The following is a 27214-nucleotide window of genomic DNA, read 5'->3' as shown; positions in this document are numbered from 1 at the left end:
AGTGTTCTTGAATGAGCATACATGGTAACCACAACCGTATAAATGAAAAAATAAACTGCAATTTGCCACTTACACAGAAGGCATGAGATCAAGCACTGTGCTCTAATGGCAGCAGGGCTTAGCCCAAGTATGCGCCAACTTAGCTACTCACATGATCCACCCTGAGTATACATTCTACTGCTAATAATAATGGACGTCCATTGCAATTTATCAGCACTGCACACTTTATGGATTGCATGGTCTCTACGGCAGGCCCCTACACCCAATGCTCATTCTAATAGTGGCTTGATGGTGAGGTGGAAATATTCCTTTTCTCCAATCCAAAATGTGAATTCTTTTTTTAAATTCTTTTTATTAAACAGTACCCTTGGATTGGTCAATGCATACAGTTAATCAGCAGTTACAGGTGTATCACATCTACGCAACATAGGAGGTCATCACATATAGTAATACAGTGCGAAAGAATACTCAGGATAACAGTAGTGTAGATCAAGGAGTCAGTGGTTCGTCAGTGGTGGGAACATATGAGGGTTCACATATAGTGCCACGAGAAACGTTCCATTTTGTCCAGATCGCTATCCATTTCCGGGGACAACCATGTGACACATAAACAGTTTTTTTCCGTACCATGAACCAGTCCATGTCGGTTTTCCAGGCAGCAACTGTTGGTGGTGTCGGTGCTCCCAATAAGTGAACGATATTCCGCTTAGCTATCATCTGGCCGAGCGTTGACCAGAGTTTACCTTTCGTGTTGAGATCCATGGGCTCCCATACATTTAGCAGACATCTTTTAGCTTTGAGTCGTATTTCAACCCCCCACACATCACTCATACATTTATGTATCTCCTTCCAGTACTTGTGGATTAAAGGACACTCCCAAGTAATATGCAGAAAGGACCCCTCCAGGCCACAACCGCTCTTGCAAAACCCCTCCTCGCTATTTCCATAAGAACCAGTCTAGGACCAGAGAGATATGCACAATGTAGGATTTTTAATTGGACCAACCTAAGTTTTGCTGAGATGGCAACCTCCTTCGGCGAGGATAGCGCTTCCTGCCATTCCTCGTCATCCAATTCCAGGCCGTCCCACCCCCACTTTTCCTGCAAGGCTGTGAGAGGGTCTGGGGTGTAGCGTATTAACTTCTTGTATGTGAGTGAGATAGCTTTGTCTGATAGGTGTCCGTCCAGCAATCTGTCCTCAAGCGGAAGGACTCCGGTATGTGAGACCCAGCCGGGATGCTTGCCTGAAGGGAGTGCCTAACTTGCATGTACCTGAAGTATTCTGATGCGGCTAACTCGTGCGTCTGTTGTAGGGAGGCAAATGTGACCATTCCGTTTTTTCCCCAGAGGTCACCAATTCGTGAGAGTCTGGTAAGCAAAATGTGAATTCTTGAAAACATGGCTAAAGAGACGAACTCAAACAAACCAATGACTGAAGTGGGCTGGCCCAGAGCCCCTCTCTCTGTACTTGTTTTTGCTCATAACATGAGCTCTGGAAATCATCTGAAGTTGCCTCAGGTTAGACGTAAAATACAATGCGCCCTGAGACCCTTACATGTGATTAGTCACGCTCTACAAGAACCCTGAATGATTGATTGAATGTGCCATGCTTATTTGCTGCACTGACCCTCCTTGCTGACTCGCTATGCCTTTGTTTCTGGGAGAGTGGGCAAACTTCAGAATCCTGTATGCAAGGAAGGTTGCTTGTCTGTGAAGCAAGGGATTTGTAGCTATTCCTTGATGGGGAGAAATAAAAGTGAGATAACCATATTACTCCCGGTCACCAGAAGCACCATGTCCTGGGCTTTCCGTTTCCATTTTGTCAGTGGCAGATGAACAATAAAAGCAATCAGCCAATTGTCAGACAATCTGCACTCTATGAAAGGATTTGGTCATGCTTATCTTCCGGTTCAGGGCAACTTCACTACAGGTGATGACCGTGCTTAATTTGTGGGGAAAAAAAAGTGCCAGGGCCCTTCTTAGGAGGCCATTGCAATTTGCACCACCAATTGCCCCAGCCAATGCTGCCAATGACAGCCCTCCTCAAAGTGTAGCATTTAGGCTATTATTATTCAAGGCAACTCAAAGCTATAAGAATGGCGTGGGTGGCAGGTATCACTAATTTTAATGTAGATTGAATTGTTAAACAATGTTGTTGTGCTCTTCTAAAATTTAGACAGACAGCGTCACCATGTGGTGGACGGTTATTAGTGGAGATGTTAATAATTAAGTGTTGGCGCCAAACACCAAAAACCACCAGTTCAAATTAAGCACTGGGTGCTAATATTTCGAAAAATAAATGTGTTCCAAAATCTGTTGTATACAAGACAACACTTGTGCTGCAGCTACTCCTTCTCAATTACCTTCTAAACCAGCTCAGACCCATCCAGCTCGGACCGCCTGAGGGATCTTAAAAGCAAGAAGGTCTGAATTCAGGGCCGACTTTTAGCATGGGCGAGCTGGGCCCAGGGCGCTGACCTTCAGAGGGACACAAAGCAGATCATGCAGAGCTCTCCCTCTGACCTGGCACCAGCTATTCAGCTAACACTGCAATTAAATCTTCTTTTTTTTTTACACAGACTGTAGGCGCCTTTGTTTAAGATCCTCTCCTTGTCCCATCTACTTTACACCTCAGCTCCCTTGGGTCTCTCACCTACTGTTTGACACCTACAGAAATGCTTGAGATGTGGATGATTCGGATGAGGCTGGGGGAGGAGTGGGTAAATTTGTGTAAATAGCCACGGCCTGGCCAAGGAATACAAAAGCCTGGCCTGGCCAAGGAATAAAAACAGCATGGTTGAGTCTGCATTTTTGATCTATTAAATCTTATTTGAATTTCTTTACTGATACTATAAAATGCATTTAACCATGTTCCTGGGACTATTTGTTGTTATTTAATTTAAGTTATATAATTAGATTATTTCTTAAATTGTTTCCCTTCATTTAATCCTCTTGAGACATTGTCGTATTGCGCTGTAGGAACACAGTACAGGCCTCGGTCTCAGAGATTCCCTGCGGCCAACCCAGAGTTTGATTCTGGCTAAAGAGAAGCTGCCAGGATCCAGCTGTTTACCACTGTACGGCATCACCAGGGGATTTAAAACCTCCATCTCAGCAGTGTGAGTGGTAGGAGCTGGGCAGGCAACATGGCATCCAGGAAGTAAAAGTACAGAGGAGCGGAAGGGGAGAGGTGATGCGGCTATTGGGGTAGGGATATGGGGGTTGTTTGGAATTCAAGTTGTGTGTGACGTGTTCCACTTCCAGGGCATCTCTCCGGTCCCTAGAGCAGAGCACTCACCTGCTGATTTATATCTGCTTCATTTATGCTGGTGAACGAGTAGCCTGGCAGGCACTGAGCAGCCCCTATGAGGAAATAAACAGTAGGCTGGGTCTGTGTACAAGAAAGAAGACATGCAAAAGGATTTTTACAATACCACGTTTGAATAGTATTTAATGTTGCCTACCTGCATGCACCTATTCCTATGACTATGAACCAGACAATTTCAGACCTATATCCAATAATCCAATATTCCACTTCTAGCTAAAGTCCTCGAAAGATGTGTGCAACAACAACTTAGCCAACACATCGCCAAATTCCACCTGCTAGACGTATGCCAATCAAGTTTCAGGCCAGATAACAGCACTGAAACTACTATTCTCCACATAGTAGATGACGCCCTTCTAACCCTAGACCAGGATAAAACGTGTCTCTTCGTCTGGACCTATCATTGGCGTTCGACACAGTCAACCATGAGAAGTTACTAGAATGTCTTGAAATTAGGATGGGATTAGGGGGAACCGTCCTCGAATAGTGTAAATCCTTTCTTCGTAACCACTCCAAAAGATTCTTAGTTAATCGAAAGCTATCCAATCCTTATCCAGTCCTTCTCCAATCATGATCGGAGTTCCCCAAGGTTCAACTCTCTCCCCTACACTTTTTAACCTCTATCTGGAACAGTTAGCTGAAATTCTGCGTATCGCCAACATTTCTTTCCACATGTATGCAGATCACACACAGATCTACATCAAAATATTATCTCTAGAAGAGATAAAAACAATGAATGAGGCTCTAAAGCTAACTGTGCAATGGCTTGCTAGCAACCAGCTCAAGCAGAATGCGCAAAGAACTGAATTCTTGCTAATCCCCCCCCCCCTAAAAGTTCAATTGACATACTGGAATGGACTAACTCGATCACCGCGCTGAACTGCACCCCGACCATAGTGAACTCAGCCAAATCACTAGGAATCACACTGGACAAGAACTTGAATATGAGAGCCCACATCATCACACAAGCCTAAAATGCAAGGTTTCACCTGAGCTACCTGAGAAAATTTAAAACCATTCCTAGATACTTCGGACCTTAAAATGACAGTTCAGGCACTAGTTATTTCTAGGATCGAGTACGGATGTTCTACCCTCTCCGGACTACCCAAGATCTCAATGGCTCCCCTAAAAGCTTGTCTCAATGCAGCCGCAAGACTCCTAACAGGTTCAAACAAATTCAACCACATCTCTCTGCACCTCAAAGCACTGAACTGGCTCAAGTACGAAGCCAGAATACAGCTCAAATTGACCTATGTCACACACAAAGCGTTACACTATAACTTTCCAGCGTATCTCGCCCAGAAAATCATGGTCTCCGGAGGAGATAGGCACTCCTGGTCTGCCAGGGCTTTGTTCTTGAAACTTCCCCTCTTCCGGAAGAAGAAAACATACAACAGAGCTCTCTCTGCGGCCGCACCCAGAATCTGGAACTCGCTGCCACCCAACATCAGAAGAATACCTTGCTTGTCTAGATTAAAAAAGGAAGCAAAGACTTTCCTAATGGGCAAATTCCTTCCTTAACACTCTCAGCGCATATTCAGCTCAGCTGCCTAGCGATTTACTCTCTTCTTGACCTCTACCAGTGTATGCCAATCTGGACTCCTTGATGTAGCCTATGTAATGCCGTGTATCATGGTTGTTGCTATTTCCTTTTACTTCATTCGTACCTCACTGTCACTTTATGGGGCAGAGTCTGTGGCTGTACAATCTTCCTCTGTTCCCGCTAATGTTTGTCTTTCTCCCGTAAGTTGTACCCATGTTGCCTATTCTCTGTCATTGCAATATCCTGTTTATCACAGCAAAATGTTTACATGATTTCATCTGTTCTGAACTTTTGTAAACATCTTGCTTAGCTCTGTAAAGCCCTCTGATACCCTAACGGGTCACGTTCGTGCTCTATAAAACACTAAATAAATAAATAAAATGAAAGGTCCATTCACCAGGAAGCTATTTTTTTTTATTTATTAATGATTGAAAGTGTTAGTTTATAAAGAGTCCATATTTAAAACATTGTGGTGATTATTATAGGACCCTATTGTATTTTAACAATATTTTGTAAAAATTAAATGACTGTGTATTGTGAATCATAATGCCACAGTAACATCTGCAATCATATTTAAATACATGTATTTATAATAATAAAATTGTAATATAGTATACCTTATTTGTGGTAGTTATTTTTGTGTTGCCCGTTCCACCTGCTTTCTGATAACAGCAAGTAGCTCTAGAGGTTGAAAGGTCACAATGTTTCGGCTCCAGTCGCTCCACACCCTTGATGCAAACGTTTCTCTGGATTAACACTCAGCTCACTCAACACATGCAGATGATTCCTTGTGGGGATGATCGTGGAGTGAGCAGAGCTATAGAACGCCAGCTGAATAAAAATAATGGAATTCATGGAAGTGTGCACTTTGAATGTAAATGCGTTATCAACTATCTGAGCTGCTGGATGGACCCAGAGACGCTCCCTTTCAGAGTTAGATTGGAACTCTTCCTCCCTTACTCACCCTTCCGCCTCCTCCACTGCTCCACTCTTCCTCACCCCTACTGTTACTCATGTAAATTGTTTAATTCTCTGTAAAGTGCTTTGATACCTGTCCTGCGGACAAAGTGCCTGATAAAAACTTCAAATAAATAAACTTCTAAAATGCAGCTCTTAATAAATATCACAGACACAAGCCAGGTGTTACTCTTTTAGCACCTGCATTCCTGAAAGATCTGACTCCACAAAGAAGATCTTTACCATTGTCAAGGAGCTCTCCTAACCGACCGCTCGCACTCAATGTATTTACTCTGAAAATCTATGCTCTTCTTCTCTAACTTCTTCTCTGACAAAATCAAACATCTTCACAACAATTTTAATCCTTAGCCATTCCTGGATTCCCTTTCTTTCATCAGACCTCCCTCTGCTACTGCCATTGGTGTTTCTCTCCCAAACTTTGCCCCAATTAGTGTAGTTGCAGTCATCAAAACACTATACCCAGGATCAAGATGGTGTCGCCAAACGATCCCTTCTTCCATCAAAGTTTGTTGTGACGCAATCGATCCTGCCAACATTAATCTCTTTAACCTGTCTTTGGCCCTCTCATTTTCTTACTGCCATTTGCAGTCAAAGTTCTGGAAAAATTAATCAACTAGCTAGTTACAGGCTCTTTTGAAGTCCTCCATCTACTGCATCCATCACAGTCCTGCTTCTGACCGCTCACAGCACGGAAACTGCCCTTATTGCGACTCCTGATGACATATGGTGCATCTTGGATGTTGGAGCCTCTGCTGCCCTGATCCAACTCGCATTATCTGCGGCATTCAACATGGCGTCACAAGTCACGCTGCTCAAGTGCTTCCATGAACTTTGCTTAAGCTTGACTGTCCTCAATTGGCTTTAGTTCTTTCTGTCTAATCTTTCACAATCCATCCTACTTGCACTATTTCAATCCAACACCTCACAGGTTGCATGTGGGGTCCAACACTGCTCTTTTTAAACCACACTCTTCTCTACGCATACCTAGCCCTTCTTGTAGACATTAGATCTTTTGGTTTTTTAGGCTGTACCTTACACAGATGACACTTAATCCCCTCAAAATATGTTGACATCCGCAGTACTCATACCTGCTTTAATGTATGCATGCTATAATTCGCCAATTGGATGATAAACAATTGTAAATTTGTAAATGTGATACTTGTATAGCGCACTACTCACCCGCAAGGGTCTCAAAGCGCTTGTACAAATACCGCTGTGGAACCCATCCTGGCTTTCCCTGTGAGGCGTCCACTCCTGGGCACCCCCAGGGTGGAGGCCAGGCATCCTTAGCGTTGTGGGGGCCGTTGTGGAGATTAAGCAAGCTATTACCCAGAGTTGCAGAGTGGGACTCCATGACTGGAATAGGCACCGAGGCAAGAATTATCAGGTCCGTGGAATTTTTTAGCCCAAGACCCGCCGAGGAAGGGAATTGAACCCTGGTCCCAGGCTAGACCCCTGCATCAGGGTCTGCCGCTCTAATCATTGAGCCACACTTCTCCACCACAATTGGCTAAAATTAAATTGCAACTAATTTGAGATAGTCTTGTTTGGCAAGAAAACAATGGACTGGTTTGGTGATTGGTGGACTAAAGAGTTTGGTCTTTCTCCCCAACCTGTCAATTCAGACAGAGACTTAGGGTAATTGTCGATAAACATCTTACAGCGGCTGACCATGTCAAGGCTGTCTTTGCTTCCTGCTTTGAAATACCTAAAATGCACCAAAAAACCTTTTCCTGGCTTCCAATCCATACTCACAAAACTGTCACTCAAGCCTTAATCAACAGTAGACTAGACTATGTTAATGCCCTATACATAGGCATTCCAGAATGCTGAATTCAAGGACTAGAGGTGGGCCAAAGCGTGGCAGCGAGATCGGACCTGAACCTCACAGCCTGTTCATTGATCTTCAATCATCTGAGGGACCTTCATTGGCTCACTGGGCACCTTGTAAGCTCTTCCACCATACCTACAAAACCTGAACAATATCAATCCTCTCTATTTTAACAAAATAATCTTTTTTCTCGGGCTGGGTAGATTCTTACGCTCATTGTCACTCCATGTGGCCAGTACCCCATGCATATTACACTCTAGCGACCCGATTCACAAAAGTAATCTGAGACAAAATCCTAACTTTACCACTTTCGGTATTCACAAAAGGCATTTAGGAGTAGTAAGTTTGTCTTACGTTTTGGTTTTAAGACAAAATCCTAACTTAAGTTAAACTTAAGTTAGGATTTTGTCTCAAGTTTGTCTTAAGTTTTGGTCTTAAGACAAAAGCCTACCTTAAGTTTAACTTAAGTTTAGCTTAAGTTAGGATTTTGTCTTAAGACCAAAATTTAAGACAAAATCCTAACTTTACTACTCCTAAATGCCTTTTGTGAATACCAAAAGTCGTAAAGTTGGGATTTTGTCTCAGAGCACTTTTGTGAATCGGGCCCTAGATGAGGTGGATGATCTTTCTCTTATTTGACCACTAAACACTGTGATCAGCTCCATTTCACTCTGCGATCTGCATGAGTCTTCCGGGAATTGAAAATGATCTTTAAAACCTACTGTTTTAACTCCAGTAGCTCCTTAGCATCTTCCACCAGCCCAATAATCTGCCTGCGAAAGAATGCCCTTTTTAGGGTGAAATGTGTGCATTAAAAATCCACATAACATAACAGTGACACAATCATAAAATGCTCATATGTGGTACTAGAACTAGATAGTTGTCCCACATGTACGACTACAGGACTATAAGAAGGGATCAAAGATGTAGATTGAATCCAGGATTGAACTGGCTTATCGGGCAGTCAGGTAGTGCCCGATGGACTGGTCTGAAAGGTCAGTATGTAGGCGGGTTTTATGGATGTTTGTGGGTCTGCTTTATGGTCTGCAGGGTCAGTTTTTACTGCTGATATTGAAACAAAAATTGCCTGCAGCAAGCTCAAATCCATGCAGTCTTCAATACGATGCAAAACACTTATACAGCGTGCCTTGAAAAGTTCCCAAACTGGCCCGATTTGCTAACATGGGCCAAATTGTATTTTTCTAACTCACCATTGGGGCCACTATTATTTTGATGCCCGGGCTCATATTCTGTCCCAGTCTGACCTTGACTGCATACCTCATTTCATTGCTGCTAACTTCTGTGACTCATTGAACCACATGTATGAACCTAGTCAGAAAGGGTAAGCCAAGAAACTTTATGAATCCACATTTTTTTAGAGCACAAACGGCTATTGAGAAAGCAAGACTACATCACAAAGTCAAATATAACCTTAAAACAGGAAGTTCAAGTACAATAATACGAGAAGCATGGGCGTATATGTAAAAAATAACAATTGTCAGACTCCTGTGTGCAAGGAGTGTCAATTGAGGGATCTGCAGCCACCCACACTGTCTAGCAGAAAAATCAAGAAGACCTCCACATTCCACCTTCAGGAAGCATGGTGAGGCAGCACCAAATATGCTTCGTAGTGTTGGCCAACAGCACCTGGACACCATTTGAATGATGGTTGTGGCCGGCCTGAAATCTGGTTCCGGCGTGAGCCTGGTTGCCAGAACCACAATACAACCAGTTGCAATTCTGTGGCAGGACTAGTTGTGTTTATCTATCCATCTTAGTAGGGTGAGTTAGGGGAGGACTTGCTTAGATAGTGGCAGGTTTGGTGGGACACGTGGCAACTAGGAATGACTGGCATGGGGTGAGTGATGAGGCTGACAGTGAAGAGGCAGGCCAGGGAGCAAGACACAACTCGTTACAAATAGAAATGCAATCTGTTTATGTGGGTTCTGTGGTGGGTCCTGATTGAACTCTTGTGGTCACTTCCTGCAGCTCATGTGCTGCAACACGTGACTGGAATCTGAGCACCATCCACACTGTCAACAGTCAGCCAACAGGGGACATGGCAAACAACAGCCAACCCAATGCACTACAGCCGAAGACTGCAGTAGGCAATCAGAGCGGAAGCAGTGGCCGTATACAGCCAGCCACTGGTGCTCCCTTGAACAACGAGCCTCCAAGGCGGTGCATGGATGCCTCACTGTGCATGCCCTGCAATGGAAGCAATCCTTAGGGCTGCACTGCTGCACTATAGCAGCCCAGTGAGAAACAAATAATTCTCTGGGCTGTGAATGCAACTTCCTTCAAGCTGGGGCTAAGGGAGGCTGAAACCAACAAACCAATGGCGGCAGGGGGCCAGTGGAGAGGTGTGGCGCAGCGGCTGACTCCAGAGTGCGTGGTTCATGGTTTGATCCCCAGTGCCGGCGACAGCTCAGCTCAGCATCATGTGACTCTGGGTAATAGCTCGCTTAATCTACCCGACGGTCCCCAGCGCCTGGAAACCCCTAAGTAACCCTTATGTTCGTGCTTCACAAATAGGAATTTATAATAATAATTAATAATCCCAGATCCCCTCACTGCCTCCATTTTTTTTGGTGAATGACAGAAAAAACTCTGGCTGCATCAATCCTAAAAAAAGGTTAAAGAACCACCCCATATGACAGCGAGGAATGGGGGGTGTAGTGCCACTAATATGTTGTCGCTAGGCTTCTGGTGGAAAATGGATAACTAAACACACAAGTGGATAACAGCAGTTTATTAGTGACGCAGTATCCAACAATCTCAGCTGCTTGAAGGGCTGTGGTGACGTTGCTCGTTTAAGGCAGCCTTTCTTGCTCTTAGATCAAGTCACACTTTTTCGGCAAATAAAAGATGCTACCAGAACAGCAACTTGTCTTTACAGAGTTCTACTAAAATATAGTGCAGTCTGTCTATTGCTATAAACCTACACGAAAGGAGCTCCCATTTCAGTGACATGAAGTTTCTGCCTATAAACAAAACTCGGGCCAGATGATTGCAGTTCACCAGAGAAAAACAAAGCTCTTGCCAGGGCAATCACAAATATGAAATGTTTTAATTTTAATAATGGATTCCAGTATTTCATAATAAAAAACAGATCTTCCTTTGAGTCGAAAAACTCCGAAATGGCTTAATTCTACATTTCAAACGGTAAGGGACTGTTTGCTGTCAAGGGCACTTGCTACAGTGATTGGGCCTCTCAGTGGTGCCTTAAACTGCTAGAGATGATTTGATGTATAGTGAGTTCTATGTGAGATTGATCAATGATGCTTCAATTTAAAATCAAATATGTTTCCAGCCAATCCATATGAAAGGCCCTACTTTAATTCAGAACCCAATATGTTGTGTATTTAAAGTTATGTGCATTGTCCAAACGTATTTTAGGATTATTCTGCAATAATTTGTTTTTATTGTTTTTCAGTTGTGGACTTTTGTGCAGTGGGCAATCATGGATGTCAGCATGAGTGTGTCAACGCTGATGAGTCTTATGTCTGTAAATGTCGTCAAGGATTTCTCCTAAATCAGGACCAGAAAACGTGTCGAAGTAAGACGCCTCTTCTGATTAACCTGCTTTGCATGTGTTTTCAGTGTACGCCCTGTCACGCTCGTGTCATTGACATTTACAGAAAGGTTCTACCAACATGATGACAGCAAAGTTATATTAGCAGCCATTTTAGAATGCTGTAATGTGACCAACCCATCAGCAGACATAGAAAGCGGCCATTAATGACTCTTGTTGATAGTCAAGAGTAGAGCAGTGACGTTAACAGTATGGCGGAATTGGACAGGTCTGCTATGAGGGTGAGAATGGGAAAGACTGCTATTAACCCCATTGCATACCTGTGTTGTTATGGATTGGTCTTATTGTCCATTATACGCCCTCGCTTACAGTTCAAACACATACTTCTGTGGCTGGCAAGTAATAATTTTCAGCCCCCTCATCAGAGGGAAGTAATGATTACTTAACATCTTCTATTGAATGGTAAGTGTGGCTCAGCCAATCAGAAAAAAGGTCACAGGCATTAAATATTGTTGTTTGTCTGTTGCTCTGAATCTCTGACAGAACATGCATATCATTCTGTGCACTGTCTATCAACAGAGAAAGATCTGCTGGATGGAGGAGTGATCATGACCGGATGCACACGAGAGATAAAGGGGTGACAGAGCTGTGACATGCATGAGCTGACACCATTATTACCCTACGACACAGTAAATATAGGTAGTTACTATCCCATGTCTGTGGCTCAATCCCAGATAGGAGGTGAAAAGCTATAACAAATTTTATTAACTGACTCTGTTGTCAAAAATACAACATTATTGTCCTTCATCCAAATCTGTATCTTTTTGTTGTATCTCTCAGCACATATGTGTCTGGATTCCTCCGTCATCAGTAGAGAAAATATTTTGGAGTTGCTGGACATGCTGCCCCTTTCACTGTTTAAAAAAGGCTCCTGTTGCTGAGTTTTTCTTCCATTTCACGGAGTTCCGCATAGCAGAACTCTGTGTACTCCGCCCAGCCCTAGATACGGCATAAAGATCCAGCAATAGCTGATTAATACTTTGTTGAACTTTGAACTGAGCTCCAAATATTGTACTACATCGACCAAGATGCAAATGGGTAACAGCGATGAAACATCTAAGCAGTGTACTCCTACCCCACTTTCACTGTTTAAAAAGACTCGTTAGCCTCCAAGCTGACAAGCTTCGAAGCCCCTGCTTGCCGGGAGTGGCATTGTGCCTAAGAAAATTGTGTGGCAGCATGTCCAGCAACCCCAAAATATGTTCTCTACTGATGACGGAGGAATCCAAAAACTTGTGTCTAGAGTTTTGATATAAAGATACGGCGATAGCTGATTAATACTTTGTTGAACTTTGAACTGAGCGCAAAATATTAAATTTCAACAACCAAGATGCAAAGGGGTAATGGCGCTGAGACATGTAAGCTGTGTATTCCGACCCCCCTGTCCTGCTTCCAGTGGCAAACCTGGAAGTCTTGCCTTCTGAGGGTTCCTGGTGTCAGGCGGTCCGAACACGACTAAGAGCCTTATTTAGTTTTTGACTGAACAGAAAAGCCATGGAATAAAGTGTGGCCGTCCTGCCTGCCATGTTTATAGTGCCCGTGATGTCAATGATCTCTTTGATGGATGTCCTGCATCTGCCCAACTCTAAATAACCCCATAAGTCCCATAAATGTCTTAATACTCTGAACGTTGATATTTCCCACAACCACATGGTCATCAGGACAGGTGTCTAGGCACCAGGTCGCTCTTCAACCATGGCTCTCTCGGGGTCCAGCGCCAAAAGGTCAGCAGGGAGCCGTTCTGCCTTTTGTGTCCCTATGGAAGCAGCAAGAGACCAGCCCCTTGGCCTCTGTAGAGCAGTGTCAGTCCCTGGGTGTCAACAGAAGCCCTTCAGTCTTTTCCCCACAGCAACAGGTGGAATCTTCTTTCTTCATCTTGATGTTCTCCAGGAATTCTCTGAGGAGGTGGTAGTGATGTGCCCGTCTCACCCTATGCATTAGTCAGTGATGGGAGAGTTCCATGCGCCTAATCCTGGCAAGTCAGCACAGTAAATCCAATTGTATCTATTACTTCTTTTCAATAGTTACCACAAACCTTTCCAGTGTTCTTCATTCAAGATGACCATACCCTTCTGCTTCCTTCAGGAGCCTGGCATTCTATTTCAGACACACCCCTGTTGAAATGAGGGAACCTCCCCTCTCGCTGTGTTAGAACCAGTTTTTCAATGTTAGGGGCACCGATGAATGCCTGCAGGGGCTCATGGGATGAATGGTTTCAGTTCCTGGGATGCCCATTTGAGATATATACTCTCGAATGGAAGATCTGCTGGGGCAATCCTTTGAGTTGTCATCTGTTCCTGTCCCTTCCCAGATCACTCATACTGCGGAATGGTCGCTGTTGGCGCTACTCTAGCCCTCCGGCTCAGTTGCCTTTGTAGATGTAGTTCATGCTATATAAAACCACTAATAAATAAATGCAATAATAAAAAGGAAGTGAAGCCTGTTTTTTGCATATTTATAAAGGTGCTTTAATGACACAGTTGTACACAATATTTATGCCTGGTGATATTTTTAAGCGGTCTTGTGTCGGCTTTTAGGGAATGTTATAACTATAAGGATTTGCGATTTATAAAAGGTTAGAATGATATTTTTTGTGAATGTGATAATGTTTTGTTAGATATCATCTTGATAATCCATGAATGTTTGCTTCTATCCCCATTCAGGGCCAGACTATTGTGCTCTACACAATCATGGATGCCAGCATGAATGTGTGAATGAGGAGGAGTCCTACGTTTGTAAATGCCACCAAGGGTTTGCTCTTACTCCAAATAAGAAGACATGCAAAAGTAAGTACTATCTTTATAACAAAACATTTGATTGCGGCAGGCTCCTCCAAGGAGTAGCTCGTGAGCTACGGTAACTCTCCAGCTACCTGCAAGTATCTCTCCTGTGTGCAGCCAATAGCCTACTAAATTAGAAGCACTCGATTGGTTGAATAAACTTGTTTATACTTACATTGAAAAGCGTGCTTTTAAGGCAAAAATGTGTATATGTTCAGAAATCATAAGCTGAAGATTGGAGAAAAATGGCTAATTTTTCAAAATATATTTACAGCTGACACTTGAGTGATAAATAAGTGGTGTTGGGAAGACTTATTACAAATATTATTATCCCTTTTTAACCTTGCTGTTGGCAACCAAGCCTGATGCACTGAGGTGATAACTTCTGGAAAGCTTGCATATAGTGGACACTGATGTAACCTTGTCTGATGTGGTCACTATTACTACACTTATAATATTAGTAGCTCCGGATGATTTTCATTGAACATAAGTAACTCTTCTTACAGAAAAGGTTTGAGACTCCTGTGTTACTGTATTTCCTTTGTCTGTGGGCCATCCAAAAACCTGTTTACTTTATTTGTTACAAAAGCTGGCTGCAGTGGTCGCATCACATCTCCACTGTGCTCCCAGAAGTGACTGACTGCCAAAGTCAGGTCCCCCTTTATGATCTTGTTTTTATTTCTACAGCTGTTCAGGAAATCTATCCAAAATGTGTTTATAGCGAATTAAAGGTGATATGGGGACATATTGCATTACTCTGGCACATTTTCCCCATCTGATAAGGTGTGTCTAGTGAAGTCGGAAAGTACTGGCGCAAACTTGCAACACCTGCACTGGGAGCCAGACAGCAATAAAAAACAGACCAGGGGTTACAGAGGGCAGGCTCATCTTTTAGTGCTTGGGGACCGAGCTGATTTTAAAGAGAGGCAGAAATCCCCCCGCATGCGGCTGCAGTGTGTATGTACATATACCTGCAGAGGAATGCCAGCAAAGTCTCAGTGACCCATACCCTGCGTGATACCTTGGCGGGCCATACGAATCGTACTACTTCCTAGATGGCACATAGTTAGTGTACCACCAGAAGCCTATTTGCCCCTGTGTCTGCACCTGTAATACACCAAGGAAGCAGGAGCAAATATATTCCTTCATTTGCATAGGACCACACCCCATTGAAAACGAAGAAATGTGATTTGCAAGGTTGGTATTACAGAAGAGACTGTGCATCTCTGTGTGGATCATTCTGTAAAATGGAAATGCCTGTTGCATCCCAGGGGCACTTTCTATACTCCAGCCCATGCTGGCCCTAGAGTGCTTTTGTTAGATACCACTTCCAAACTTATCTTCTCCCTACTTTATTGCCTTAATCTCAGTGGATGCGCTGCTTTAGTTTTGGCATGGTGTTACTTTAGGATCACTTTTGGGGCAAGTTGTTATTGGTGTAATGAAGGAGTGAGGCACAAGACAAGAAGCTATAGTATGCTTCTCGTTGCCTCCACGAAAAGGCGTGACCATTGCCGTGCACAAAGCCCAAGCACATTTTGGTATCAGCATTTTACACTGATCTTTTTTTCAGGGATATTGATGTAGACCTCATGTATTTATCTGATGGTTGTTGTGAAAGGTAAGAATCTGATGCATGCCTACACCAAAATCACACTCAACACCACCTACACCATATACTACAACCTATTCCTTACAACAGCATTTGCATCCTATACCATCAGCTAAACCCTACATCACTTCCAACACCAACACCTACAACCCCATCCCCAAACAGAAACCAGAGAGCCCTTCTTTCAACCCATTGTACACCACATACTCCCCACAGCTACAACTCTACGCTGACACTTTACACTTACTCCCACACCCACTCTACCTCACAATAAGACAGCTGCTACTAAACTCCTACACCTAATTACACATAAGGAAAATTACACCAGTGTCCGGCATTCTTATGTACATGTTGGAGCGCTTAATTCTACACATTACAACAATCGTCCTCTATTATTTTACTCTAAAATTCTAGCCTTAATCTAGCCTTAATCTGCGGTGCACTTGTTTTTGGTGAACATTCCTCATTTTTACTCAACAATCACAAACAAGTCTCCTCTTCTGAATTAAATGTCAAGCCTCCTCTGAATCATTCATAAAAAAAGAGAACATTCACAGACAGAGTTACTCACTGTGGAGTGAATAGCATGACGTATACAATTCACCTCATTATTTACCTTTGTTATAGGACAGCAATAGATCAGTACTAATGGTTTAAGTATTACTCAGTGGCACTAAACACTTGAGAAAGTGACACCACAGCAGTCCTAGATTTGATCAAATGCATATTAAAGAAATGTATAGTAGGATGATGCCTTTCTGATATAGATAGTCAGGTAGAAAATAAGTGTATTTAGACAATTGTCCATAAAACGTTCTAAAACACATTTAGCTACTAAAATCAGTAAAAGGGCCCCATCTCAACTACCCGACACCCCCTTCCTGCTATAATTCATCATTAAAATTCTGTTTAACAGCCAATAAAAACTGAGCAATTCTAACTGCCACATCTAAATGATTCATTTCTGATAACTCCAGAGCTTTCTTCCTATGGAGGGTATCGTTTTTAAAAAACAGAGATCTTAAAAACTTAATTCGATTTGTGATATAAAAGACACAGTCCATAACTATATGCAGCAAAAAACATTTTGCATTCAGGGGGCAGCGGCAGAGACCACTATTATCCTGAGCCCTGGCATGGGATGGGCGGGATGAGTGGATTGGATTACATCCCACCCTGACCCTTAATATTTCATTTCGTAACCCTGGATCTGATAAATGTAATAAGTAGGGCCAGACAGTGTCCTGACCCAGAGTAGAGACTGAGAAACTGATAGATGGTTTCTTGCTCAGGTAGAATAGGTCATTAAGTTCTGACACCAAAGCAACAGACTCTTTCAATACATGCTTTCCTGGGAAGGAGGACCAGGATGTAATTGTACCACTATCTGTATGGAGGTTCCTAAGAGCTATTTATCTAGATTTTACATCCTTTGCCCACCTTCTTTAACTACCTTGAATCTCTTCTCAACACAATTTGGAGACTTTGGACACCTCATCATCTTCCGAGAGTCTCTTAAAATATCTTAGGGCCCGAGTAAAGGCCATCAGGTTCCAGGAAACCAGCTTACACTCTCCCCTTATGGCCTATACCATAGTGCCTTGGGGGAGTGGTAAAAGCCTTCTAAGCACTGCCCCTCCTAATCTGTGCCATTCATATGTCAGATCAAGGGAAAAACCTCTCTTCCATACAGACCCAACGGAGGAATCTTCCCTTTGTAAGCCTTTAGTAGTGGAGTATGGGAAAGCCCCCCCAAAACTACTATTAAATCATGATAAACAACTGGCCTGCAAAAGGGCCTTCTGCCTAATGTTTTCCCAATGCCTGTGCCAACTCAGGTTCCTCGTAAAGGTCAGACCCAAGTATTTATATTGGTAGACTTGCTCCACCTCCCGTGAGTGATAAAGTGTATGGGTGTGGGTGAATCCCATGTTTCGGAGTGGAGGGCCTCCGTCAACAAAGACGTGTTTCGCGCCTTTTTGACTCTGTATTTACAGAGCTCTGTCTCGGCTACCTTCACGCCCGAGACGGTGAAGGGCGGGGTAGGTGCTGTCCGCTTCAGCAAATGCGGATAACTGTAAGTACTCTTTGCATTTGAGTAGGTGACTCGATACGAGTCGAGGGGCCCTTCGGGTCTCCCAATATGGATCAATTAAAAGTGAGAGTAGTCCTGGTATTAATTCCCCTTTACCGATTGTGCCGCATCAATTGACTTTCATTATTTTTACAGGACACATTAATTTAGCGTCATCCTTCCACCGTTGAATCGAGGGAGCAAGTTAGACGCCCGCAACGGGTGAGTGTCATTGAGTCATACTGTTTTCTCAGTGACCTATACTTACCGCCCACATCATCCCTGTTGGTTCGATTACACGAGTGCCACTGCGCTGCATCACATCACTTTTAGGTACTCATATATGTTTTTGCACATCATCACGTATTGCCGCGTGATCAGTCTGATATATACAGGCAAGAAACATGTCGACCTCATAGCCACTATTGGACATTATTCCCTAAGTGGCCCTCATTACCAGTTTTTAAAAGGGACCAGTGGGCTCATCTGATTAAAACTGTTTTTCCGGAGCACCACTGGCTACCATTTTTAATCCTTTCTTTTCCCACACCCTCACTACATTCTCTTATCTTCACCATCTGGCCCCTCGCCCACACTGCACCAAACGGCTTGGGACAAAAGATCTCCGACAAAGAGCCCCTCATAGGGTGCCCATCAGGCATTGCAGCGCCGCCCTGGCGAGGAGCATGCTCTATGATGAAGTATGACACCCAGCTTGGGTGGGTGAGGACCCCAGTACCCAAATAGGATAATCCCTGTCTCCACTATTGGACCAGGGCACAACCTTCCTAAACCTCCTCTTTATATCTTTTTCCTTGTCCAGGAACAGCATACTCCTTTTTGATACTACTGTCTAACCGGGGCATGTGTGCTGGACCTCTAACAAATGCCCTCAATCCCTCCTTTATACATAAACAATCTAGTAGTACCAGATCGTCTACGTATAGTAGACGGTCAATGTGATGTTTCCCAACTTTAGGGGAAAAAGACTTAGGGCCTGATTACGATGGCGGATGGACTTCTGTCCGTCCTCCATCGTTCCGGGGATGGGGACCGCCTGCCTATAAGGCGGTGGTCCCACATATGGCACTACTATGCGGCCGCCACCATGGCGGCCGCAAGTGCCATGTTTTGCTTTGCGGCGGGTGCTGCTAGCTGCAGCACCCGCCACACTGGAAAAAAATGCAAGTTTTGCATTTCCCTGCACTACGTGGCAGGGACAACGCGGAGCCTGCCACATGGTGAGGGGGAATGTATGGGAACACCTTAGGTGCCTGCCCCCAAGTGCAAAACCAAAGTGCCTGTGGGAAAGGGGGGCCTGTTACGTGCCCCCAAAGTCCATCCCCGCCAGCCTTTCCATGGCGGGTGAACCGCCATGGAAAGGTTGGCGGGGATGGACTATCGTAATGTGACCAGCGGTGCCTAACAGGCACAGCTGCAATGCTGGGCAATGCTGGGCAATGCGGCTGCTGCAACAGGGGGTCGGAAATTGACCACCTGTTGGAACCGTGGTGGTCGGTCTTTCCGACTGCCACGTTTCCACCCGCCATAGTAATCTGGCGGGTGGAAAACCAAAGTACGATGGTGGAGGTCCTGCCACCGACAGGCTGTCAGTGGCGGGCCCTCAGCCATTGTAATGACCCCCTTAGATTGGGAAATAAAGGTGGGAAGCTCGGCTAAACATAGACTAAAAACCAGAGGTGCTAAAACGCACCCTTGCCGGAGGCCATTCTCGATGGAGATTCTTTGTGATAACCAACCCGACTAGTCTAACTCCACCTGAGCCCAATTACCAGAATGTAAGGATTGAAGTACACTAAGGAGGTTTAACAGAAGCTCCCAAGCAACAAGTTTCCCCCATAGTATCCCTATCCACAGAATCAAAGGCTGTCCTGAAGTCTACAAAGCAACAGCACAGCCTTTGATTTACCTCCAGTGCCTTCCGAATAATGGTCCATAATGCAAAGCAATGATCTATAGTGGAATGACCTTGCCTAAAGCCCCCTGTTCTATTGGTATTCTCTTGGTTTCAAAAGCCCAGTCTTTAAGTTTTGATAAAATAATCTTAGAGAAGATCTTTTTAATGAGATATTGAGAAAGCTAATAAGCCTATAATGTTAGGGGTCTGTACCGCTCCCTTTTTTAAAATAGGTTTTACTATAGACCCTTTCCAAGAAGAAGGGTAAAGGCTGGATGTGGCAACCTAACTAAACAGGGCAGAAGATATAGTGCTCTTGAAAGAACAACTGTGTCTATGCCAAGTGGGTGAAGTGACTGATTAATTATATCTATGTTCAATCCTATACAGGAATAAACTACTGTGTGCTGGAGAACCATAGATGCGACCACGAATGTATCAACACTGAAACATCCTTCATCTGTAAATGTCGAACTGGCCATGTTTTGGATTCTGATGGCAAAACGTGTAGAGGTAAGTCCTTCCCTCAGTTCAATCTGCACTGTCCAGTGGAGACTTCTGAGAACGGAATTCGGTGACTCCTTGGCATTCATTGCTGACTCTGACAATAGCCTGTATTGTACCTTGGATGTGGGGCTGCATTACCTGCATGGGAGATGTACAGTATTCACGGCGAGCCTGTTTCGACACGTTCCCCTAAAAAGAACGAATTGCATTCTGCTTTATTTCTGGTTTTGTTTCCGTATGGGACAATCACCTTTGTTTGTCCATCTGATTGATTAAAAAAGAGGCAAATCAGATTTACCAATACATGGAACACCAGTTGGTGGGTGTAGTAGGGTAATCCACCTGGGTGTTCTTCCCGGGAATTATGTCTCGTCCTAAGGAGTGAGGGTTTCTGCGGGGAAGGAAGCAATACTGTCCTAGGGGATAGAATGTGTCACCATTCAAATGTTCCGCTCCAAAGTGTTGTTGCATACCAAACCCGTCCTGAGCACACTCAGCAGATTTACCTTAGCCCCTAGGCAGGGCAGGTATACCAACTTACCTTTCACAGTGAACTTATTCCAAACTTACCTGGAAGAGGCTAACATTAGGAACAAACATTATCTAGAGAGACTACAGGTATTTTGTTGACTTCCCCTCACCTTTCCTCAAAGCCAGTGGTGGCTGCTAAGAACACAAAGTGGTGAGGCAAGGGCAGCACGCAGGTGGGTTGGGGGAGGATATAATATTAAACAAAATATGACTTACCTGCCGTTGCTGCCGCTTCCGGAGTCCAGCTTCTTCCTGGATCGCGTCGCACTGCTCAGGGTGCCAGACTTCCCACCCTCTCCAGACTCTGCTCTCATGCTATTACCTAGCGTGAGAGCTGCGCCAGGATTGGCCTGAGTGGGCTGAACTAAAGCTCGCTCAGGCACTGGGAGTTTGTGCCTTTTGTCCACCAGAAGTGGTTCCTATCAGGAAAAAGAGGCGGGCGGGGTGGTAAAGCTGGTGGGGGATGGGGAACGAAGGAGAAAAAGAAAAAAAGAAAAAAGAACTTAGCTGCTGCCCTCCAGCACAGCGCTCTTCTGCTCCTCTCCACTGCAGGCACAGGCTCCCAGACTGCCCTGCGGCCAATCGTGAAGCTGCTCTCATGCATGAGAGCAGCTTCAGGATTGACCTGAGTGCTGTGAATATGCACTCCCAGACAGACTGGGACCCTGTGTATGCTGTCTCCAGCCCAGCAACGCAGCTCGGGTTGGAGAGAGCTTCAGTGCGCATGACAGTTTGCCTGTCCTGAGACAGCCCACCAAACCATCATGCACACTGCCTACCGCTCCCCCTCCAGTATTTCATCCCCCCTGGCCCCGCCCACAACACTCGGCACACAGTCACTTAGAAGACAAGTAAAACGAGATTTTAACCAGTTTTCTTATCGTTTTATTTTTCAAGTTTTTGAGGGTGCTGGCGATGGGGGGGAGGGGTGACGTTCCTCCACCAAACTTGCAGAATATATATTGAATTATAGTAGCAAATATCCCAGATATTGTAGGGATAAAGAATGAAATGATATGTACATCGGCAACATGTCCTTCTATATAATCCCCCTTCCTACTGAGTCTCTGCTTTAGCATCCGAAAGCCAGACAAGAGAGGGGCAGTGTATTATTGCATACCTGTCTGCACAGGTGAGCTGCCCGGGCCCCCAAGGTCAGGGTCTGACTGTGAGAGCGCCGCTTGAAACCAGCCAGGGTCCTTGGTGGTAGAGAAACAAACTCCATGGATTCCAAGATGCACCTCTCTGACTGAGAGACATGGCATGCTTTTGGTGTTATTTCACACTGCTATTGTATTGTGAGAAACTGTCCCTGTGATCACTGATGCAGTGTGTGAAGCACGTTCATGCCTATGGAAGTACACAGTGAAAACCACAAGGCCTAAACTAAGGGCCTGATTGTAACTTTGGCTGGCAGATTAAGTACTGTGGCCATGGCAGAATACTTTACTCCTTCCATGATGAGGATACTCCACCCACCAAATGTAGAGCTGTCTGCTGCCCCTGCGGGCATCTCATGTATCACAGGAACCGCTGTCACAGAGAGTCCTGTAAATGCATTGACATTTTCACGGGCGGCTCCATCAGCATGATGGGGCCATATGGCAAACGCTCAACTTCTTTTTATTTTTTAAAAGAAAATCTCAAAGCATGATTTTCTTTTTAAAAATAAAAAAGCACACAATGACACCCCACCGTGGGAGATTTCCCTGAAGGCGCTTGGATAATTTTGCAGTTTTCACTGCCTGTTAGTGCGAATCAAAATAGGGCATGCGAACGTACTGAATTACTCTGTCCACCCATTGGAGGTGTATGTAGGCAGTAGAGATGGAGTAGTCTCCACTGTCTACATACTGAAGTTCTGGCTGACTCTTCATGAGGGAGACGGAACTACGCTTTGGCAGAGAGGATACTCCATTGCGGTGGATTACCCCCTCCACCAATGTCAAACTGTCCCTAAGACATTATACATTACATGAGCATATGATCTAAAGCCATACTATCATAATGCATAACACATAAGTAACATATTGTTATATAGTTATCCTCATAATATAGCAATATCAATCACCACAAGCAATAAATTATTGGGGCCGTAGGCCAAAAGCGAATGGTGGACAGGTGCATGGTGGGTACCATGGGAAATAACATGGAAACACAACAGGGTGGAATAAGTGTATTCTACTTACACATAATTATGATACACGTGAATTGATTAAAACTAACATTAGCAGAGTTAGGCCCTCAATATGAATGCCCTGGAGATGTTTACATTCATTATTACTCCTGATAAAGTGCAATACCACGTGCTTTGTTATTTATTAGGTGCGATAACTACTGGGATCTCTGGGAAGACAGAGGTTTGTGCAGGGATTGGAGTTTTCTGGCCCTCGTATATTTTTGCAGAATCTGGGGTCAATGAGGTATATCAGACATAGCCGCTGCCGTGCTGGCAGCGCTCTGCCACAGAAAGCATACATTTAAATTAAGGAAAATAAACACAGTGATGAAACTGTGAAGGTGTTTCTAAACCAAAGAAAGCATAAAAGAGAAATGATGATAACTGAAGTGGAAGAAATTGGAGGTCACATGAAAGAATAGACACGAGAAGAAATGATAGAGGCGGAAGAACCCGGTGGAAAATATAGGATTTGGGTGTCACTTGACAGATTAAGAAACAACACATACATGGCATCATCTATTTATGTATTCATTGTCTGCGTTTTATCTGATGGCATAAGGTCATTTCAGACCCTTCATTTATACAATTAATTAGACTTTGGGTCAGCTGTTCCCTCAGTTTGAGCCAGATATAGTCCTTGAGAGCCCTGAACCCAATGATCCCCATTGGAGGATATGTTCTCGTAGAGGCTCTCTCCCGCTGCGTGACTCTGAACATGGCTGAGATCGACATGGTTATACGCTGCACTTCTGTGTCGTGGTGGCGGTAGTGGCGGTGGAAGGGATGAGTCTTGCAAACGCCATTGTCTGATGGTCCTTCAGTTTTGTTACGTTAAAGCCTTTTTATAAAGCGCTCAAGCACCTGAATCCTCTTGATGGTGTAAGGGATCAGCTGGTATTAAAAACCAGATTAGAGAGAGCGAACGGGGGGGGGCGTCTAATGTCTAATGGGAGAGCATCCCAGGAGGAACCTCATCCACCAGGTCAAGTCTTGTGGGTGCGAGGGTCTACCAAAAGGCAGACATTCGAGGAGCGCCGCGCTCTCAAGAACCCATAAGGGCGATGAGGCAACGAGGAAGGAGCCGTGCCTTATACACAGCGATGCACTAGGCAGAGAACTCTGAAGGTACCCCGCGGCTGAATGGGAAACCAGTGAAGATGGGGAGGGATGGGACGAGGCGTCGCTATAGCAAGTGGAGGAGGTCGGAATTCTAGCGCCTTGATTGTGGTGGAATGAAAGCTTTGTGTGAGGAAACAGCCGAACATCACCGTCAAAGGTGACAAGAGGGAGAGGTGTCCGGCTCCTCAATCTGGACGGTGCGGAATGAAGCTATAGTGGATTCATGGGCAGGCACTTGGCGCTTAAATTTGATTCAGGTCTCAAGACTTTTAAGTTTGTAAACGCTGGTTTGCCACTGAATGATCCCACTCTTTTTCAATACCCACCTTAAACAAAGGTATTTGTTAGAACTGTCCTTTGTGAAAGCGCGCAATTGTGTATAGTTCAGAGCGTTTTCTGTCTGACGAGGTGATGTATCCAAGTGTTGCGATGTAACAGCCAGTTTTGACGGATACGCCAGGATGCCTTACTTTGTGGTTACTGCACCCAGGCTCGATGTTTTGACCTTAATCACGACGCTGAGGTCTGCGTGCTGAAGACGTGAGCTTCACTTTCGCCTGGTTTTGTGTTTTAGGGTCCCCCACACGCCATTAAATGCAGGAAATACCGACATTGTATTTCGTATTGTGGGAAATAACATTTTTGTCACCAGTTTTACACCAATTTATAAGGTGTCAGAACAAGGACGGAGCACAGGATTTATAGGGCACTTTAGAATCACTGCCGATTAGACGCAGATTTTGTAGAAAAATCAACTTTTAGACAAGATCCCTCCGGGTCTAATTACAAGCAAGGATGCGATGATGTATTTTTATAAGTACGTTTATGATGATTGAGACTGGACTGGACTGGGCAGCCGACCCGACTGATGCATGGAGCAGTTCTGGGTTTTTAAGGCTCTGGTGCTTCCTTTGAGGGAGAGTGAACCCAGCCTCGAATGCGGTGATGTAAAGTAATGGAAACACTGGGGCCATGCCAGCTGGGCCCACTGAAAGATTTTATGGGCTTGGATGTTCCTGCCAAAACCTGTGCAGCAAAGCTGTTTCACTTGCACTCTATTGTAAAATCTGACTAAAGTTACTTATTTACCACCGGACAGGGGCTCGTGCATCCCATCCGCTTACATTTTGGGAAATAAACAGTCTATCTTTGCGTTTATAGTGTTGACTTTGTATCCCCCTCTCAGGCCCAAGCAATTGAAAATGAGAAATAGGAAATGGAAAGTTGGATCACTGATACATAGCTGCACTAGCAACCTCTCTCATATGGCAGCAGAGGAAAGAGAATGGGGCTCCCATGGGCTGGAAATACTGCAAGCAGTGCATCTTGGGAGAAAAGGTGGGGCTTGGGAAGCACAGTTGGGATGGAGGTAAATGGGAGGCAGGTAATGCAGAACATGGTAAATACTGGTTGATGGACAGGTCACTGGCTCAGTAAAGATGCTATTTTTTTGACATACTACACGATTGGCAACATCGGCACTTAATTGGTTTCCGGTGCTTGGCACCGGCACCTAATTGTCAACACCATACATAGAACAGTCTACCACATAGTGGCGCTGCTCATCTAATTTTAGAGATGAGCAAAACAACGGTTGTTTAGGAATACAATATACATCAAAATTACAAATACTTGCCTCCCCAGCCATCCCTTTAGCTTTGGGGACCTGGAATGATCTGAACTGTCGCATTTGCATACGAGAGAGATGGTTAGTAGTTTTTTTGGCAGCGATGACAAGGGCGATGGGTGGTGCAGGCTGCAGCGACCTCCTGGTCAGAGCCCTGGCACTTGGGGGCATATTATCAAGCCAGCACACTCCACGCACTCAACCCCGGACGGACCCACACCTGCTTCAAGGCCGCCCCTAAATGCACTCATGGTCCCTTCACCTGCCAGAACTGCAGCTACACCAGCCTCGGGCCACCGAAGCATCCGCCAAGAAAGACCTCAACCACCTCTGATGCATCCTACTGAACACCCGCTCCGCACGCAAGCACGCCATTGAGCTCTGGGACCTGCTCGACACATCATCACCGGACGTCACCTTCTTGACAGAGACCTGGATGAACGACTCCTCCGCACCCGACATCGCCATAGCCATCCCAGACGGCTATAAGATCACTCGCAGAGACCGCACCAACGGAGTAGGAGGAGGAATATCCATCGTCCACAAGAACACCATCAGGGTCTCGACCAGCACCGACGACAAGCTCGGCACCGCCGAACACATGCACTTCCAGATCCACACGGACCCTAACACCACCCTTAGAGGCACCCTCGTCTACAGACCCCCCGGACCCGACCCCAGTTCAGCGACTCCATCGCTGACTTCATCAGCACGCATGCCCTGACCTCCACCGACTACATCCTCCTCAGAGACCTGAATTTTCACCTGGAGAACAACAATGACAACAACTCCACCACTCTGATTGACAACCTCGCCAACCTAGGACTAAGACAGCTCGTCACAACGCCGACCCACTCCGCCGGCCACACGCTAGACCCCATCTTCTCCTCAAGCTCCCACATCTCCTTCAGCCACACCACCGAACTCCTCTGGACCGACCACTGCTGCGTCCACTGCACCTTCCAGAAACCCACCACACACCACCGCACCCCAACAGATCCCACGCCGCTGCTGGAATAAAGTCACCGAAGACCAACTACAGGAAAACTTCGCTCTCAGCCCACCAACTGACCCCACCGACGACGCTGCCCACAACCTCAGACGATGGATAGACGATTGCGCCAACCCCCTAGCCCCGCTGAAAAAACCCACCTACAGAGACACCAGCAAGAGAGCCAGCTGGTTCAACTCAGAACTCCTAGCATCCAAGCGTACCTGCCGGAAATTAGAGAAAAAGTGGCACAGTGAAAAGCCACCGGACAGCCACGCAGCACACAAAGACTCCATCCGCAAACACCATCACCTCATCAGGTCCGCCAAGAGGATCTCCTTCAAAGACCACCTCGACAACAACGCACACAACAGCAAGGAGCTCTTCAACATCGTGAAGGAACTCTCCAACCCCAGCTCCAACCCCAACGACATCCTGCCGTCACAAGCCCTGTGCGACTCCCTCGCCACCTTCTTCCACCGCAAGATCACCGACATACACGACAGCTTCAACTCCCAGACAGCCCAACAGACACTGACACACCAGACTCACCGCACACCATCAACTATGACCCCTTGACAACGTGGACCAACGTGAACATC

At 45.1% G+C, this 27214-nt stretch overlaps 1 protein-coding gene and 1 long non-coding RNA gene across 4 annotated transcripts in view; one reads left to right on the top strand and one right to left on the bottom strand.

The window, feature by feature from the left end:
* Positions 1-27214, top strand: part of MATN2 (matrilin 2) — a 476504-nt gene that overhangs the window by 231363 nt on the left and 217927 nt on the right. For both annotated transcript variants that reach the window (XM_085605205.1, XM_085605204.1), the window contains exons 6-8: positions 11113-11235; positions 13935-14057; positions 20046-20168. In XM_085605205.1, coding sequence (XP_085461331.1) covers positions 11113-11235; positions 13935-14057; positions 20046-20168 — 369 coding nt within the window. The remainder of the gene's footprint in view (positions 1-11112; positions 11236-13934; positions 14058-20045; positions 20169-27214) is intronic.
* Positions 1-27214, bottom strand: part of LOC146830999 (uncharacterized) — a 364002-nt gene that overhangs the window by 310920 nt on the left and 25868 nt on the right. The window contains exon 2 of one of the 2 annotated variants that reach the window (XR_014961506.1): positions 20910-21146. The exons of the other annotated variant lie outside the window; for it this stretch is intronic. This is a non-coding gene — a long non-coding RNA (uncharacterized LOC146830999). The remainder of the gene's footprint in view (positions 1-20909; positions 21147-27214) is intronic. 2 annotated transcript variants of the gene reach the window in all.

This window comes from Triturus cristatus, chromosome 5_1, assembly GCF_964204655.1.
Source record: "Triturus cristatus chromosome 5_1, aTriCri1.1, whole genome shotgun sequence".
Classification (NCBI taxonomy): domain Eukaryota; kingdom Metazoa; phylum Chordata; class Amphibia; order Caudata; family Salamandridae; genus Triturus; species Triturus cristatus.
Note: the sequence above shows the minus strand (reverse complement) of the source record. Positions and strands in the feature narration are given on the sequence as shown.